Below are 20,082 nucleotides of genomic sequence, written 5' to 3'. Positions count from 1 at the left end.
AAAATTGGGGAAGGTTGTGTCAGGAAGGGCATCTGGCATAAAAACTGTGCCAAATCAAATACACAGACCAATGATCCACTGTGTTTAAAATGAACATGAAGAGTTTAAAATGAAGTGTGTGGGTGAAACAAACATTGGTCAGTGATCTTCTCAAGTCATAACCAGCACCTGTCACCAAAGGGGTCTAAAAAGTCACCAAATGCAGGGACAAACTTGCTACATTGGCAACACTACCAGGAACACAGGGCACTAGGCAGGGGGCACACCCTGCCATTCACAAGTGTGCTTACTATCTAGCAAAATTAACAGGCTTGCAAACTAGCCATGTTTGTGGGAGCTTTGTTCCTGTCAACATTAATTTACAAGCAGTTTTATCACTTTAATTTAATTTAATTTTATTAAACATAAAAACATTTCGCTTCTATATAACTTCTCCTTCTCACTAAAGTGGCACTAATGTGCTTGGTGTTGAAATGCTTTGAGTAATGGACACTCAAGACGGTGGTGAGGAAATCCATGCTGTTTCACCATCACTACCTTACCAAAGAGTAGACTGTCAATCACCATTAAATGTATAGAAGAATGTTGGTTTCTAATCTGTAAAAAGTATGAAACAATTTAGGGAAAAAAAGATAAATCAACAAATCTTTTTTTTTTTTTTTTTTTTAGTTTGTCCCAAAGTAGCTAAGAGAGGTCTTAAGTGTATCCAGTCTTGTTACAACAAATGGCCAAAAACAGTATACCAAAGATATTGGAGATTTTATACAACCATGTTAAACAGCATCTCAATGGAGTTGAGGTCTAGACTTTAACTTGGCCATTCCAACACCTTGACTTTTTTCTTGGCCTCATCAGTCCAAGGTATATTGTTCCAGAACTTTTGTGGTTTGTTCCGATGCACTTTTACAAACCTAGCTGCCCTTCCATGAAAGCCATACTTATTCAGTCTTTTCTAATATGTCATGTCATCATGAACATAAACATTTAATGTGCTTACAGAAGCCTGTATGTCACATGAGGCCTGTAGGTCACAACTCATTTTTTTTTCCATATCTCTGAGCATTAAATAGTCTGACCTGGGACTGAATTTGCTGGGTCATCCACTCCTGGGAAGAATGGCAACTGTCTTGAAGGTTCACCATATATATATATATATATATATATATATATATATATATTTCTCACTGTAGAATGGTGAATTTAAAATTGTTTGGAGATAGCCTTATAACCCTTCCCAGATTGATGGTCAGCAACAATTGCTCCTCTGAGGTCATGGCTGATGTCCTTTTTCTTAGCATGTTGTAAATACACACCCGAGTGCTCCAAAACAGCAAACTTCCAGAAGTTTTGCTTTTACAGAATGTAGTCACAGTTCTTGATGATTAACTAATCTTGTGCATCTCATTCATAACACCTGGCTGCTAATTACTCTCTTAATGATTGTGGAAGTAGGAAGGGTGTATTATTTATTTTATACCACCTGGTTTCTGAATGATAGTTTACTTTTTGGGAAAAAATGACCACATATTGAAATATGATTTCTTTTGTTATTGCTGTTGCCTGAAATTATTTGTTTGCTTCTAGAAGGTCGTGAGGAACACACAATTGTTATTTTATTTACCTTATTTTATTTAGATAAATAATAAAAAACATAGAATTGAATGAGGGTGTACTATATTTTTCCATGACTGTATATATAAAAATGTCATATCTAGAACACATGGGGAGAAATTTGGGAGAAATTGTATCAATGTAGCATGTTCTATCTGGTATTAATTTTTTTTCAGCCTATGAAATGATTAAAATGTTATTAAAATTCATATTATGGTAAAAGGGTCACTGATTTTCCTTTTTCAAAGGAGAAAGATGCTGGCTGTTTTTTTTTTTTTTGAGGAAGAGAGCAGTTTCAGTGAAAATCACCATTTCCTGGGGACTGGAATCACTTTACAACAAAATCAGTCAGCACATTTTTCAATACAATTTATTTAGAAATTGCTGGCATGCAAGCCAAAATGAATGAAAAATAACAATATGACTCTGGTTGTTCAGTTTTCTCTGCACCTGATCCACATTCTCAGAAATAAAGGTACCAAAATGCACTTTTCCTTGTGGCTGAAGTGGTACCATCACTATGTATCTTTATACCTTATATTTTTATACACAATTGGACCTAAAGGACCTTTAAAGCTTTACTATAAAAGATAATTTATGGTACATCAAATGCATATTCCCTGGTAAAAGACACATGTTAAAGGTACAAATGATGCACCCTTGATGGTACCACCCCAGAGACAAGAAAAAGTACAGTGTGGTACCTTTATTTCCGAGAGTGCACAGTGTTCCTACGTTGTCATAATTTGCAAGGTAAGAATGCTGTGTTTATGAAAATTCTGAGATTTAACATCATCCTTAGCTCAAAGTAACTTCTTACATGCAGTTAAGGATGCTGGTAAAACATTATACATTTACACACATCCCATCCAAAAGAAACAAGCATTGCAGTGAAAAACAGACTCTGAGCAAGCTATGGTGAGATAGCAAACACACAGGAAAAGCTCTTTCTTCAAACTTCATTTAAAAAAGGAAATTCATGGTGGTGTAAAAAAAAAAGATTTCTGCTCCCTATGTTACTGGGATATATAAAAATCACTGTTTTCACCTATAGGTGTTCAAGAACCTGATATATACATGTATAAGGTTAGAAACATGTACGCATAAATAAACAAGCATTTTCACGGGTAAGATTACGCAAAACCACATGCTAAACCTCTGATGTCTAAAAATATTTAAATCACATTTAATTCCATTTCTCAGAAATCTCAGAACTGTCTGCATATATTTATCCCATATTTTAGTAAAAATTCTGAACAAAGGTTAGTGCAAAACTCGGGCACTTATTTACAAGCTTCACCGTCAAAGTGCACTTCAAAAACAAGTAAATAAATCAGCAGGTGAAATAAATAAATAAATTTATGATTCAACTGAACAATAAACAAATTTTATTCTAAACAAACATATGAAGAAACAATTATTTTAAATAAATTAAAAAATAAATAAATAATCTTTTTTTCAGCAAAAATATTTTTAATACAGTTAGTAATTGTTTGAATTGTTTGGTGTAAAACAAACAAAAAAAAAATCATATTTTTGAAGCAGTTCACGACAAGCTATTAAGCAATAAGAAGACAAAAAAGAACCTTTTTCATTCATAAAACCACTCACGTTGCATGCATGTTGGAATTAGATAAAGAAATGTCAATAATGCTGGCATCTTTTATAGTCTTGTCCATTTACTAAAGTCTCTTGTACTTAATATTGCTTGTTCTGCTGTGGTTATGTAAATGCACTGTGTACATGTGCTGAATGCTGAACACCTGAGATAGCCAAAGAAGCATTTATTTCATAGGGCTCACCATTGTATATGTCGAATGACCTCATAGATAAATTGAATAGGCTTAAAGGAACGGTTCTGCAAAAAAAAAAAAAAAAAAAAAAAAAAAGGAAATGTACAGGTACCTATGCGCCTTCCTTGTTAGTAGTATTAGTTGTATAACTCCAGTGCATATCTAAAGAAGTCAACTTTATAAGGAAACCAAACACACCTTGACTTACCAAACACAGTTGTTGGCTAAGGGATAACTGTGTTTGCACATTTTTCCCCTGCTGAACTATTCCTTTAAGAGCTTTAGTGTTAGTGTTTCAATGCACTGCAGTCCTGCTGTCCACTAAAAATATGTCAATTTTCTGGGCACACTTACTGTAAATTTATTACAACCAGAACCAGATGGTGAATGACATCATTCTGGCTCAATATGACAGCAGTCAGGTCCAAACATTTCGACATGGCTCGCGACACATGACAGCCATCACAGCTTGAGCTTGCAGGTTATGTTATTTGTGCTCTTGGTTGGTGATATTATCTAAACAGTACAATTTCCTGGCTGTGTCGCATTTCAGGATTACAGCAGGGAAGCTCTGGATCTACTCTCAATGTGCTTTGCATTAATGTGAGCAGCTCTCAGTCGCTCACTTTCCTAAAGCTGTATACGTGGGGTAAAATTCTACCATTGCTCATCTACATCGGTCACATGGTATGCTCCCCTTTGTGCATTGATGACTGCCTGGTTCCTTCTCCCAGGCTTGACACTTGAAGGTCTTCAGGGCCTATAGGTGGTGCTGTTTGATTGTGTGCTACAAGCAAGTGGACGTCACTCTCTTCATTCCTCTTCTCTGAGCCAGACAGGAAGCAAGGACAGGCTCAAGCTTTGGAGCCTGTGGCGTTCGGTTAAGAGCTGAATATGTAGCAGCCATTGCTCCCTTTAATAAACAATACAAAAGAGCAGAACTCATTTTGTTAGTCTGATCTTTTGCAACTTTTTCATATGGATGAAATGCACAAGAGTGGATGAAAAACACACTCTTATATTATGCAGTGTTTCAGAGAGCCACATGGTGGCAATGTTGCACCTTCTAGCATTGCAAAGGACATACACCGATCAGCCGTAACATTAAAACCACCTGCCTAATATTGTGTAGAACCCCCTTGTGCTGCCAAAACAGCTCTGAGCCCTCGAGGCATGCACTCCTCAAGACCTCTGAAGGATCCCTTCTGTGGGCTCGGACCAGACGGGCTAGCCTTCACTCCCCACATGCATCACTGAGCCTCAGGCGCCATGATCCTGTCGCCGGTTCACCGGTTGTCCTTCCTTGGACCACTTTTGGTAGGTACTAACCACTGCATACTGGGAATACCCCACGAGACCTGCCATTTTGGAGATGCTCTGACCCAGTCATCTAGCCAACACAATTTCGCCCTTGTCAAAGTCGTTCATGCTTATGCTTGTCCATTTTTCCTGCTTCATATCAACATATCAGCATTGAGAACTGACTTTTCACTTGCTGCCTAATATACGTAATATAATAATATAATGTTATGGCTGATCGGTGTACAGTACATCCTCCCAATGACACATTTATATATATGTATATATGTATATCCATGTAAATGCCATAAAGCAGGATTTTTACCTTGACCAGGTGCACATCTTGTCGGGTGAGTTGACTCAGAGATAACTGCTCTTGGTTTACGATCCAGGGGTGACGGAGGACCAGAGGTGCGGTGAGCCGCTGGTGAGGGTCCACATGCAGCATTTTAGTCACGATGTCCTACAAACACAGAGCATTTTCAACCAAGGAATAACATCACATCACTAGAATGCTGACAATGAAACTACTGTGTTCTTTTAAATAAAAAAACAACAAAATATTTGTTTTTGGTGGAAATATGTGTATTTGGTTCACATTTTATGGAAACGTGTGGATCCATTTATCTAATATATACGAAAAATTTTCAGCATTTTTGAAAATTAGATTTATGTTAGAAAGATTATTTTGACCTGAGACAACATGATGAAATAAAAGTGTTGAAAAATTACTAGGATTGTGAAAAACAGTACTTTTAGTGCATATGACCTCCAAGAAGAGTCCAAAGCATGTGACCAGCTTTTTGTGTCCCCTTCCATACATATATTATACACTAATTTATTAATAATTCTTTTCTGTTAATAATTTACAGTATATGTACAATATATAACAATATGTTGCATAGACATGGAACATCCAGTGCTAGGTAGTACGCAGATCATGTAAGGCAATTACCAAACAGCAGTAACTGTTGCCAGTTGTTCTAACCTTAGCAGCATCAGACACCATGTCCCAGTTGCCCCCAGAGAGGGTGTATTTGCCACTGCCGATTCGAGCCAAGATTTCCTCTGGGGTATCATCAGGTCCACTGGCGAAGGGCGTGAATCTGTTAGAAGAGAGAGTGTGAAAGGAAGAGAACACAATAGCATATTTTAGCCTTCTGGGCTGAAAACATGAGTGAGGAAGTGCTTTTTGTTGAAGCCCAATTTCTAAGCACTATTTTTAGGTGGCCAGGTTAAATGTGTTGAAATGCGCCTTTTCAGATGCCCTGATTACAAGGAGCTTTAAAGCTCAACAAACAGACAGGAACATTAAATTGGTCGAGCACGGCTCGATTCTCCACAGCAGTTGCTGAACTGACCTGGGCTTACGCAGTAATCCTTTCAACCCTGCTCCAGAAATGAGTCCTTTCATGAGCAGTGTTCGTATGCGTGATTGGAACAGTGATTTCTATTTGCTTGTCCCGCAGGAAGACGGGTCAGTGCGGGACTTTAGAAAAAGTGTTGACAGGTGTCAGGCAGACGGCACTGAATCACTCCCACAAGGACAAGCTGTCAACTTCACTGAACAGATTTTAAACTAGCTGTGGTATGCTCATGGAAGGAGTACAGAGTGAAATTATGTAGCCTTTACAGGCTTCTTCATCACAATAAAACCCATCTGCTGAAATCAGTGCAAAATGTCAAGGAATATCTATATTTGAAAGCAATCTCTTAAAAGCTGTAACTATGTTTAGTTTTGAATGATTGGATTATATGGAAAAAACATTTTTATCCCCCGACTCCCTCAGTTTATTTAAGGCTTTGCTCAAAAAGGCAGATTTTTCATCATGTCCTAACTGAGTAGAAAAAAAGAAATTTGTTGGGATTTTTTTTTTGTTATTTTTGTTTCATGATCACATGCACCACATGACAAGACCACGTCTTGATATCTAACATTTGCTACAACAGCATGAAAGAAGGGCAGTACATAGGCCTGGAGCAATGTAACGTCTGCGCAAGAACTTTCTTTAAAATGCTCTTATTGCTGTTGTCTGTGATAAAGTCATTCCAAACCATGACCTGACATAAACATTATGTAAAACATAATCCACAGTGAAAATTCAAAGTCAGTAGCTGTCGTTACTATAGCAACAAATGTGGATATGCAAGCACATGCAACTACAGTCTGAAGAAACAAATCTGATTTGATCACTTGACCTGCTTTGGGAATTAAGCCTAGTAGTAGTGTTAAAGGTCCTGTCTTTCAGTGTTTTTTGGAGGTAATACACTTAACTGTGGCTCAATTTATATTCATATGCCATCCATGAGTAAATAAAATGAGACAAGGGACCTAAAGGTTATCTCAATAAATAATAATTTCATATTTTTGTATAATAGCATATCATTGTGTGGATTTACATGTTTATAAGCACATTCAGGGAGAAATTAGATTGAGACAGAGTGTGTGTGTGTGTGTGTGTGTGTGTGTGTAGATGTGTTACCCACCCTGCGAGCATGGTGTACAGTAAGATTCCCAGACTCCAGATGTCACAAGCAGCATCGTATCCCTGCTTCTTCAGAACCTGCCACACAGACCAACTCTCTGTCATCTCACAGCATGGTGTTGGCATAACAGGAGTTGCTACATTCATTACCATAATATTTCTGCTGTCAATCCATTTGACTGTACCAAGCAACAGGAAGCTGATCAATCTTGAGTAGATATTATTAAATATTTTACAGTGGCTTTCAGAATAAGTGTTTTGACTTTGTGCTTTTTGATTGTAATATTTCTTTCTTTCTTTTTTTTTTTTTAAAAAAACATATAGGGATGTAACTGAACTCACATATATTATTCAGAATGAACAGAATATGTATTCTAAGCAGATACAAATACAGACACAAGTAGGAGGCACACTGTTGATTTTTTAAGAACGCTTGCCAGAAAGCTTCACAGGGCATCTGGTTGAGACTAGAGGTGTGCATCAGACTCGGAAGGAAGGGAGGGAGGAATGGAGGAAGGAAAGAAAGAAAGATAAACATGACCTACCCCTTTCAGCCACACCCACGTCAAATCCAATATGGCCATTGTGTAACACTCAATGACTCTATATATAAGACGACCTTACAGGGATTTAAAATTGAAGCCAAATTGTCTCTGAGGCCCTCTAGTGGCTGGCAGCAGTACAATAATTAACCCCGCCCATTCCCATGTTAGTGAATGGGACAGGCAATCTTTCATTTTAAGTGACATCTCCAGAAATTTTTTTGCAGGAATAGTATTCTGTTGTTTTTACATGTTCAGTGGACCCTGATATCTCCCCCAATATTTTTCCTTATGATCAATGTGTTTTATAGGAGTTGTTTGGTGATAAATAAAAGGGCGTGGTTGATAAGGTGACTGACAGGTTAGGACATGTCAGTCAAGCCTCATGAATGCGCACAAACTTCCCGACGCGGACCTGAAGGTCTTAAAGGTTCTGTAGCAAACCCATATCCTGTTCTACTGTAAACTATTGTAACAGACCCTCAGCGGGCAGTTCTTTGCAGTTTCTCGGGTATGTTGCTTATTTTCATGTCTAAGCAAGCTCGTTGTACTGCTATTATAACTAACAAACCCAAGCGAGTAAAGAAGTGATGGCATGGTAACTTACTGCAGGTGTCAGAGCTACGTAGATTAAAAAATGGAGATCAGTGATATTTTCCTGTAAAATAGTTTGTGTTAAGTGTAAATGTTGACTGCTGTTTTCCAGTATATTTTCAGTATATACCTTACATTAGCTCTTACAGTATATTTACATTACTTTGATTAAAACAGCAAATGGTAGATCAGTTAGTCATGACTCACCACTCTAAAATCTTTTCCTCACAACTGTAAAATAAATATATCTGTGAAAATTATAAGCTATACTCGCAACTTGAAGTTAGCTGATGCACCATTTTAAGTTCCACTTCAGCTAATATCAGTGTGCATGTACTGTACGTGTCCATCATTAACATGGGTGAGCGAAAAGTGGTCCCACTGTCCGTCTGGCTGTATCTACTGTGCATGCTCTAGCTTCAAGATCTCCAATTTTCCCTAGATGGCGACTCCCAATTCAACCCAAAAAAGGCTTCAAAACCGCACAATGGGAGTGAATGGCGTCATGTGGTCCACTCATATATACAGTCATTGGTTACACCCCAATACACAGATGTATTTATAATAGCAGTAATAAGAGAAAAGGATGTTTCATTACCTCTGGAGCCACAAAGTTGGCAGTGTAGCAAGGGGTCATTAGGAGGCCATTTTCAGCCCGGAGTTGTTTTGCGAAGCCGAAGTCACAGATCCTTATCGACTCCGGGTCACCCGTCTCATCCATGTACAGGATATTGCTAGGCTTTAGGTCTCGATGTACAACCTTGACAAGAACATAAAGCCAGAAAAACTGCAACAAACTGCAAGCATCAGATAATACGCATATTAACATATAGTACATGTAGCTGATATGCAGGACAACAGCTATGATATAATGTGTGTTCATTAAAAACTAATACAGGACATGCAGTTGTTTATAACAATATCATTTTGAAATTGCAGCCATAATTACACAAAGACATTGTGTCTTGAGGCACCCCAAAGTGAGCTCACTGTGCCTGAGTGTATGCATGCATATGTATGCGAGTGTGTGTGAGTGAAATAGAGAACGGACCCCCTGTGAATGTAGATACTCCACAGTCTTGGTTATGGTGCAGAGCACAGCAGAGGCCTCTCTCTCTGAGAAGCCCTTGTGGCGCAGGATGCGGTCGAGCAGCTCGCCTCCACGCATCAGTTCCATAACCAGATACACAAACTTCCCATCATCATAGACCTGCAAGCAGCAGCAGACACAGCTCTCTTATTTTAACCCTTTTGTTATGCTCCTGTCAAAATGAGCATAATTTATCATTTTTAATTTAACATTTTTACTACACTGGAAGCATTACTAAAATGATTTCTTACAATGTAACTTAATTTGCCTAATTCACATAAGAACCATATATTTTTCATGTACATTTTTCGGTCTTCAGCTCAATTTTATCTGAGAAAAACAGCGATCTTTAAAACTAGCAAAAAGAACATAGGTGCACATTTGGCTATGTTACTTGTACTTAATTTGGTCATAGAAATGTACAATTTGTAGTGTAAATATTACATTTTTAATGTAGAAATTTGACTCACGTCTTTCAGAGTGATGATGTTGGGGTGTTGTCCATATCGCAACAGGATCTCAATCTCCTCAGACGGGTCCTTCTTAGCTCTGTCTATGATCTGAAATGAAGGCGTCTAGTGACTGTACAGCCTAACACAGCTTTTTCAGTCATTAGCAAGACATCAGGATAGAGGAAATTGTGAAGTACAAAATAAAAACACTAAAAACATGGTATCCATTTTATACACAGAACTTCCTACTACTGTAAATGCTATGCAAATGTGGGTATTATTATTATTATTATTATTATTATTATTATTATTATTATTAACCAGAGCAGAAATGCGAAAATTCCCTTACTTTAACTGCATATTCCACACTGGTGATTCTGTGTACACAGCGTTTGCATACTGAATACGAGCCAACGCCGATATCCTCTTTTATTTCATAGCCATCAGTGAAATGGATGTTATTGCTATGAAGTTGCTTAAATGCAAAACAGAAACACGGTAAGAACATTAGACGTGTGTCCAAAAAAAACCCCCTTATAAACAGAAACAGTGAAGCATATTTAAACATTCAAAAGGATGCTTCTATTCTAAACATGTATGTAATGGCTGAAATTTTACAATTACGTTACGTCAAAATTCAAAGTTTCAATATCTTCAAATATTTCTTTGCCTATTATGAGTCCCAGCAGGGACACATGCAATCACAAATAAAAATGAAAAATCATGCAATGGCTCTGCTGCCTTCGTAGGCAAACCCAGAAGATGGTCCAGCGAGTCTAAAGAATCAGTATCTCTTCATGGAAGGGGTTTACCTGACAGCGTTTGCACAAATGCTCATGCTGTGTAGGTTCAATATAAGTGAGGGATGGTCTTAGTGCGTGACGTCAGATTGAAGAACAGGGTCACAATATGTCAGCGCCAACAACTGGCCTTGTCACTCATCCTGACATCTGTGTGTTCTCTAAAGTCAATAATGTTCACTCCACCTTGACACTTCAGTGAGATATACTCAGTCAGTCAGGCTCCATGTGACACAAACAAATCAGCTTACACAACAGGAATCATCGTCCTCCTTGTTTTTTTGCTCCTTACCCTTTTTGCTGAGACCTGCATAAGCAGCCTCTCTAGCTGCCTCTCTAGCAGCCTCTCTAGAGTAAGGGTGAAAAACATTGGTCTGTAAATGTAGACCAGGGTATACAGTACTGTGTACTTAATTCAAAACTAGTGGCACCCCTCATAAAAAATGAGCTTTTTATATATATATTATGAACTTGTGATATTATGAAACAGGATTGAGGATGCCATCAGTCTTCATCAAAGAGCCTCTTTACCACTAACCATAAAACAGCCACAAAACATAATTGATCCACCATCATATTTTACAGTGTGTATCAGGTGCTTCTTCTTGTATGCCCCCGCCCCACCCCCTTTTTTTAATAATAAAAAAAAAAACATAGGGTTAAAAAGCTCGCTTTTGGTGTTAATTGACCAAGACACAGACTTCCAGCTGTAGATTTAAAAACACTTTGAGGAAGAGCTTCTTTTATGCAGCCCTTACAAACAATGTCTTATTATGGAGGATTTGTGTATAATTATTAATTTTTGAAATTTGACAACCTCAATCATCAATTAAACTGTACAATTCTGAAACTATCCGACTTCTTCTTTGCCTTCTTCACTATCCTCCTCACTGTATTTCAGTTCCTAGGATATACATCTTTTTATTACAGCCATGCTTGTGCATTGTGATATTTTTTACCACCACATTTTTTAAAATCCATTACCTGACATCCATCTGTATCATTTGAACTGAAACTTTTTGGTTGTCTTTTCACATGAGGAGGGATGACACAATGATTTTAGATTTTAGATGTCACATGTATACACTAGGGAAACTGGCTATGACTAGATAGTGTTAAAAATGATTAAAGCTATAATAAAAATAAATTAAAATCTATAATTAAAAAGACTATTTTATATATTCATTTACTATATAATACAATAGAAATAACATAAATGGTCAAGTATGCTTTAGCTGTGTTAATTGTGTTTTTCAGAAAGAGCACTATTAAAGGGTTATTTTTGGGTCCTTTCTCCTGGAGGGTGCCAATAATTCTGGAATGCACTACGGCAGTTGATGTAGATGGGCCTGTATGTTAAAATGACAGTATTTTATCACACCATAAAGTGCACCACTGATCTCACCATTGATCTTATCATTTGCAGATCATAAATTCTTCTATTTTGCCAATACGTAGATAAATGCCAGTTCATTGTATGCCGCATCAAATGTTAATGTCACTCTGGATTATCCTGCAATCCCTCTGAAAGTGAACTGGAGCAATGATGGAAATGAATTGAAATAAAATGTAGTTCTCTTCAGGCTGATGCACTTTTGCTTACCTGTACTATAGGATTGATGGAGTTCGGTCTGGTCTCTGCTATACACTGCTCCTGTCCTAGATTGGTGGCCACAAAGCTGAAACCACGGAAAAGCTGATGGGCATTAGCACTGGGAGGAACACCGGGTGAGTCTGCGTATACACACACACACACACACACACACATTTAGCAGAGAAACTAGGACACGAATTCTGCATGGATGGAAAGTCACAATTGATCAGATGTGTGGTGTGAAGTGACTTTTACACAAGGTCATCACAATCTGCACAGATCTGCAGTTCATGTTATCAGTGTCACGTTGGTAGCGTGCAGATGGTTACATCACACTAAATCCCAACATAATCACAAATATCTGGCTGAAAGCTATGTTGTGTTATAGATGTTATAGAAAGCTGAGCACAATGGTCACTGTATTGCATGCATTTCTCACCTTCTGTACAATATCCATCATACTGGGTCAGATAAAAATGTGTTACTCTTTTCTCACTTACATTTGCCTAATCGTTCGAGATTTCTGTTTATGGCTTCATGCAAAATGTGAAAAAGATCACAATATGAAAACCACTGATGTGTGTAATGAGGAAAGATCTGAATTTATTTGCACCTGTTGGCGTGCGGGAAGTGAATTCAGGGTCGAAATGGAAAGTGTCCTCTGGTCTGCCAACTGCTGGTTTGAACGGAGGTTTGATCTCCTTCCTGTATAATTTCTGTTGTTTAAAAAGACACAATGCATAAAAAAACGATCAGTTGTCTTAAAATCATAATTGCACCAAGATGCTAAGTTAGTCCACAATTCCTACACATTTGTCTAATATCTAGGTGTAACTGTACAGTCCTCCTGCTTACACACTAACAACCTGCATACTTTGTTCAAGTTTGAGTCCAATATGAATAGCTTTAGTAACATGGAAACTTGAGGGCAGAGAGGACAGAGGAAAGTGGCTTCTGTTCACAGTCATGGACAAAAAAACACTAACAATCCTCAGTTCAATTCCTCAATTCAGCTTCGCATTCTTTCAGAGTGGAACATCTAAAAAGCTATCACGTGCTTAGCTTTGAAAGCAAACACGTGCTTCCTCCGAGACACGTGAAGCCAGCCAACCACATCTTTTTGAACTGCTGCTCATGCTACATCACAGGTCAGCGCAACTACCTCAAAGGAAAGCACTATCTACCCTCTTCCACATATATGAGCTCACGGATGCCCGCAATTAGCTAGTGGCACTGTGATTGACAGGGACGAGAGTATGCCATCCCTCCCACCCAGACAGCATAGCCTATTTTGCTCCCTTGGCTCCAGGTCATGGATAGCTGTGGCATTGTCGGGAGATCGAGAGTTCGAATCCTGATGATGCTTTTCTGTTATGCCACTCAGGAGCCATCTCTGTTTTATTCATGAAATTTAAACCCACAGGTTGTCAAGAGAGACCACTTACGTTCCAATCTATGGTTGCGAAGAAGTGATGCCTTTTGATTTCTTCCACTCCGTCAGGTCCAGCACCTATGGAGAAGCCAGAGAGGCAAAGATCAAACTATTGCAATCATACCATAATTTCCCATACTATCTCTGAATTTAAGTGCTTCAGAAGTCTAGTCCACCTTTTCATTTGCATCCCATATCAACAGCAAATATCTTGACAGTCCATTTCAATGCTCTGGCTTAAAGACATCCAGCTAACTGATTACATTAATTCATTAACAGGCCACATTAGCATTCATTTTTGCATCCTTATCCTGTTGACTCTTTTCAGGTCCCTCCCACAAGAACATTCTGAATGATGCATCGGTCTGTTACATGTAGGAGTTGAGAAGTTGCCTGTGTAAATAGCTAATGCAAGGCTTAGGCCTGTCTAGCTGTGCTCAGCATGATACCTCTACTGCATTTTCTTTCTGCTTCATGAATTATGGAGAGTGTGATTCTCACAGTCACATTCAATCACAGCTCACACAAATGGCCTGCATCTGAGCCTCGACGTGACTCTACTCAGGCTTAAATAAGAGCCACTTCTACCCCATCTGGAGTGGACCTCCTTGATACAAGAAACAGGGTGTCCTAGCGGACTGACTTTTAACTATAATTGTTAAATTTGACCTAATTTAAGGACACAATTTACAGTGATGACATATAAAGAGTCACATATAGGAAAATCTGTGTAAAGTCTCAGACCATTGAAGTATGATAAAAGAAATTTAAAGTGACACAAATTTTACCCAGCAACACTGTTTACTGTTCTCCAGTCCCTTCTGGTTTAATAAAAAAAATACCCCATATTCAAGATAAACATTCATCTCAGTGTAGCTCAGCATAGCTAACCATAGTTTAACACACACCCCTACCACCTCTTTAAAATCTGTAATACATTAGTTTTTTCAAAACAGATTTAGTGTACATCCTTTCTTAAGCAGGATCAACTCAAGCCGTGTTATCTTTAAAAACGATTGTTTTCTCTCTGCTTGTGCAAAGCTGTAAATCTACTATAATGGTGCGCCAGCCTCTGACAGATTTTTTTGGTTTCAGGCAACCAGCTGTCATGAAAAATCTCAGCTGAAACTTGTTAATTACACAGCAGAAGTGTGAGCTCGCGTTCCATCGGAATCATTTACTCATCTTGATCATTATCCATTATAAGAGATAACATAAGGAATTCTGGTGCAAAGTGATGTCAAATATTTTGAAAAATGACATAAGAAGGAAATCAGCACCAGCTTATGGTCGGAGCATACTTTATGCAGAGCCAACATTCGGCTGGCTTCCACAAACAATATGATGTAATTGCGGAGCAAACGGACACCGTGTGGAGGCTTTGCTCACTGTGTCATGCACAAGGCAGCTGAGCCAACTCTGCAGATGAACACTCTATGAGATCTGTGACTGCCTCTCAGGTGGGTATGCTGAGGCCTTTAAGAATACACTAAATGCCTATAATCTAACACCATGTAAATTATTTTAAGGCTACATGGTGTGGGATTGTTTTGTTAAAAAGGGTAAAAGAATAATGACTGAGTCAAGCAGCCAAAACGATTCTTAGCTGCTATGATTCACCCTAGTCCAGTGATATTAATTCACAGTTAGCTACTGTGTCAGGTCAGAATTGGTGGGACATTTGTACACATATGTCACACACCAGTTGTATGTAACATCACGTCCCAGGTTTAGGCGTGAAAGAAGTCCAACTACATTATGACAGCCAAGAGTGGACAAATAATCAGGGCAGAGAAAGGAGACAGTAAGTGAATGAGCCAGTATGGTACTAGGAAGAAAATGGATTTAGGAGTGATAGCTTTTTTTTAACTGAACAGGTAAAGTATTTGTTCTCTATTTTGAATGATAATTGGTTTATATTCGTTGTGGAATTGTATTGTTTAGCTAGAAAACTCTAGATTCTAGAGAACTCTGCCTGTAGCTGGAGATAGTCAGCTAGTAACTAATGGCAGATATTGGTGATATTAGTGAGTGATCCAGGGGGGTCTGATTGCCCCAATGCCCCAAATTTTTATTGCTATGTTCTAGCTAGCATGCTAACACTATCTGGTTTGTGCCTAATGTTTATGACGAGATTGAGAACAAAATATACAGACTAGACAATAAAATATGCAGAAAACACAGATCAGGTAATATAAACACTTAAATTATAAGTAAAGGTATGGTGCAGTATTCAGATAGATTACCTAATCTGTTGGTTGGATTCCTTTTAAAAAGTGCTCGCAGTAAGCTTTGTACCTCCGGGCTTAAGAATTGTGGCATGCCAAGCTTTGCCCTAAAAAATAGATACAAATATTAACCACACATCTCCCCAGATAACATAAAAATTACATTTCATATAATCTTGATAAAACAAAACTAAAGCAACACCAGTACACACACTAGAATGCTTGTGAGATATAAAGATTTAATGGTCTTTATGCAGTATTACACTGCCTCGATGTCCAATAATGTTTTCTCTGTTTATTTTATTATCAGATCTGCCAAGCTTTATGCATTTAGCATTGGAGGGCTGGCAGTAGAGGAGTGGGAGTTTGCAAGTACAAGTTATCACTCCAAAATATGTCAAAAGAGCAGTCTTTTTGTGTCTAATAAAACGAGAGATGAGCCAATCGACATATAAATCTGAAATGATTAGCGTAGGTATGTTGAACTCTCTGTTATTAAGTGACACCACCTAGAAGCCCTGGCCCTGTCCCCCATCTCCTGTGCTCTTTACTGTACTCGCTTTCGGTCACGGCAAAAGGTGAATGTTTGGGTTAATTAATGTGAAATAAAATCTATCAGCTGATAATAGTGTAACACCATAACATAATCTCCTTAAACCTAAAATGGTGGAAATGCTCATTTATTGTTTGTGGATGATAAAATGATTTATCTTGGTTTTTGGTAAATCATATGCAGGGAAAAATCTATATATTGCACAAGCATACCTGCTAGTAATTATTTTGGCTTGGCAAAGATTGGCCAACATTATGTTCTGCTGTTTACACTTATTATTATTATTATTATTATTATTATTATTATTCTAAGACCCAAAATTTCCACATTCGCCAAAATCAGCACAGCCCTTATTCAGGCTGTTCTGACTTATCAAGCTGCAGGAACTGATCTGACTTATGGTTTTCCCGTAGCGAACAATCAAAAATCCCAAAACCTCCCATAGAGTTACACTGACGGAATGTTCAGAGCCTGGCTCAGAATGTTCATAATTCAAACTGTTGAAACTCACACACACCTGTGTGCACAAGGCCTGAAGCCCCTCTTCTCTCCCTCTCTGTCTGTCAATGTACCTGTAACTCTCTCTTCATCTACCTCTCTATCAGTGCCACACACTCTCTCATCCATCTTTCTATCAGTCTACCTGTATCACTCTCTCACTTCTTGTGTTTCTACTAATAAAACTCTCTCTCCATCTATCTATTTGTGTCACTCTCACACTCCATCTGACTTTCTACTTCTATCACTCTATTTGTCATCCATCTTTCTACTATTAACTGTCTGTCTATCACCTTTTCTTTCTTTCTGTCTTTCAACTTCAAACTATCTTCAAGCTTATGAAACAGTTTCAAACTTTCAGACTGGCTTTGTCAAGCCAACTTTACATATCTAGTTCATCCACAAGGCATGTTAAACAGTATTAAAGAGAAGTGTCGAATCTTACTTGAGAATAAGTGCCATGGTCTCCTTGCGGTCTTTGCCTTGAAATGGCAGCGATCCAGTCAGCATTTCAAACTGGAGGACAACAATAAAAGTGTTAGTCTTTGGTGTCAGCTCGACGTTATGACAATATGAACTTCCAGAGCATCAGCTCTCACAGGTGGTGCCTTCTGCCTGTATTCTGAGTTGTATAACCGAATTCTCCCTGAGATATTAGGACACGAGCCAGCACTCAGTCTGCTGGAGCTGTTGCTAAATTTATACATTTGCTAGTCGATGCCATCTTCAAAAAGGAGGCCAGAGAATAACACAAGTCATTTTAGGTGGTGATATATATATATATATATATATATATATATATATATATATATACTCTGTATGTGCGAAATACTTGCTAAAAATTACTGCCTAATGTGTTATCTAATACAAATATGGTCTATTAGATCATATTAGAATTACTGCAATTATTTTTAGAGAAAGTGAAAAGCACAAAAGGGTATTCGTGTTTAGATAAAGCATCAAACCATCATCTATTACCTTCCTAATATTTAATTCTATTAATTCTTTAAAAATGCTGTCATTGCATTTGAGAGCTGATTTTTTGGCTGCCCTGAGCACTCAACCAAACGTCATTTAACCCAACAATGAGTCATCAAGTCGTTTAACCTTGAGAAACTAATTCTTAAAGGGTGTATCAACTCTGAAATAGAATCAACTCGAGCCACGCCGGCCGCAAAGACTGTTGTTTTAGCCTTTTTTTCTTGCATTTGTAGAGCTGCATAAATGGCTATGATGTGCTAGCTTCTTAAAAATAAATATGCTGACTTGTTTATGTCTGAGTCTGCCTGTAAGGGTAAGGCTTTTAGTTTTCATCTACCAGGCGTCATGAAACATCTCTGCTGAAAGTCTGACCATTAATTATGTAACAGAAGGATGAGCTAGCTTTTAGTATATATTACTTGAATCATTTTATCATCTTAATCATTGACTGTTAAAAAAAACAAAAGGAGTGAATGCTTTAACAACAGCTGGTAAATGATGGAAAGTAAACTTTAAGTAAAATGTAGATTTTAATAGCAGACAATCTAATTTTGTGCATTCCCTGGGGTTAACGTCAAATCGCTACATGCCCCTGTGTCAACAACGCGTGCAGTGTGAGCAGTTTTTCTCAGTATGTGGCCTGTCACGCGCAGCAGATCCCTGAATCCAGTTCTATCATCCACCTATTAGTGTGGGAATTTTAAGCACAATAATAATGCTTCTATGAGAAAATATTTGATATGTCTTACCCAAATGTTTGTTAGGAACAACAAAATACAAACAAACATGACATGATATTTGATGATGCACAGTATAAAAATAGCTATGTTTCTTTTCACTACACCTCCAGTTCTCTCTGCAGACAATCCTTGCAGCCCACATCTACCCAACTCAATCATTCATTTCCATTATTCCTCTTATTTCTATTCTGTTCTAAATAGCACAGACAGACATGATAGACAGCTCTCTCGGTTTATTGTTGTGAGAAATCAGGATTTGGATCAGGCATGCTTTGTCGGGGATCTGTCCAGGTGAAAGATTGGGTTGTGTCTGAGCCTCGTCTGCAAGCAATTGTGTAGTGTGCACACGTCCTCAAAACAACAGCTTGCAATATCCTCCACTACTTCCTCAAAACAACAGCTCGTAAGTGATTAAAGTTGTGTAGTGTGAGCAATCCTTTCCCATTATAAACAGTCAGTGTTGCAGGAAGTCTGTCTTTTTTAACTTCCTTTACTTTCCTCCACGGCTGTATCTTCCATAGGTAAAGAAAATTGTCTCTCTCTATTCTACTTTTAATGCCTCTGTAGTAAAATATTCAAACGCGTGTCATAGGTTAGAGTTTTACTCATCACAACGAACACATACCCACACACACACCTGATGTGTAGGCTTCTATAATTAGACAGTCTTATATCCAACCTGCTCGTCCTCCAGCCTCGAGGACACTTACCATCAACACGCCAAATGACCACCAGTCTGCGCTTTGTGTGTGTCCTCTCCTATTGACTACCTCTGGAGCCATGTACTCGATGGTCCCACAGAATGAGTACGCTCTCTTGTCATGATCTATCGCTTCTTTACTCAGACCAAAATCTGAAACAGCAAGACAGAGACATATCTTAACATATGCCCTCTGCTGATTAAGTGTTGGAAAAGAAAGAATATATCTTACCAGTGATCTTTATATGTCCCTCCTCATCAAGAAGAATGCTGTAAACAATGTTAACAAACGTTTACTCTATGCTTTTAAAGAAGAATTTCAATTAAAATGCTAATATGTCTAATGAGCTCAACAGAACAACTGTTTCTTCTGAGGTGTGTGCAGGCTGACATGATTGAAGACGTGTTTGTCCTTACGAATAGGAGTTCAATGTCCTACGGTTTGTCTTTTTAGCTACATGCCATTAATCATTTGCACTGAGAACAGCATGTCACTGAGAACCCTATGTTGAGTATACCTCCTCATACCCATGTCCCCTTGAGGAAAAATGAACATGGGGAGGATTATCTCTCTGTTTATCCTCTCTCAAGAGCCAATTCAGAGTACAAGTCAGTGTGCTGTTCAACACTCAGAAAACTGTGAGACCAAAAAGGAAAAAAAAAAGTGTTGCTGTTTGCGCAAGCAGAAC

The 20,082-nt window shown here is 38.2% G+C and overlaps 1 protein-coding gene across 1 annotated transcript in view; it reads right to left on the bottom strand.

Moving 5' to 3' along the window:
* Positions 1–2,001: 2,001 nt before the first annotated feature.
* rps6ka2 (ribosomal protein S6 kinase, polypeptide 2) overlaps positions 2,002–20,082 on the bottom strand; it is a 32,621-nt gene continuing 14,540 nt past the window's right edge. Inside the window, exons 7-21 of the mRNA XM_026939545.3 lie at positions 19,626–19,663; positions 19,404–19,546; positions 17,418–17,488; positions 15,940–16,028; positions 13,707–13,771; positions 12,875–12,977; positions 12,271–12,401; positions 10,217–10,342; positions 9,886–9,975; positions 9,377–9,535; positions 8,924–9,085; positions 7,191–7,267; positions 5,692–5,809; positions 5,029–5,166; positions 2,002–4,317 (exon numbers count right to left, since the gene is read on the bottom strand). Coding sequence (XP_026795346.1) covers positions 4,192–4,317; positions 5,029–5,166; positions 5,692–5,809; positions 7,191–7,267; positions 8,924–9,085; positions 9,377–9,535; positions 9,886–9,975; positions 10,217–10,342; positions 12,271–12,401; positions 12,875–12,977; positions 13,707–13,771; positions 15,940–16,028; positions 17,418–17,488; positions 19,404–19,546; positions 19,626–19,663 — 1,636 coding nt within the window. The 3' untranslated portion in view covers positions 2,002–4,191. The remainder of the gene's footprint in view (positions 4,318–5,028; positions 5,167–5,691; positions 5,810–7,190; positions 7,268–8,923; positions 9,086–9,376; positions 9,536–9,885; positions 9,976–10,216; positions 10,343–12,270; positions 12,402–12,874; positions 12,978–13,706; positions 13,772–15,939; positions 16,029–17,417; positions 17,489–19,403; positions 19,547–19,625; positions 19,664–20,082) is intronic.

The sequence above is a fragment of the Pangasianodon hypophthalmus genome, chromosome 3 (assembly GCF_027358585.1).
Source record: "Pangasianodon hypophthalmus isolate fPanHyp1 chromosome 3, fPanHyp1.pri, whole genome shotgun sequence".
Classification (NCBI taxonomy): Eukaryota; Metazoa; Chordata; class Actinopteri; order Siluriformes; family Pangasiidae; genus Pangasianodon; species Pangasianodon hypophthalmus.
Note: the sequence above shows the minus strand (reverse complement) of the source record. Positions and strands in the feature narration are given on the sequence as shown.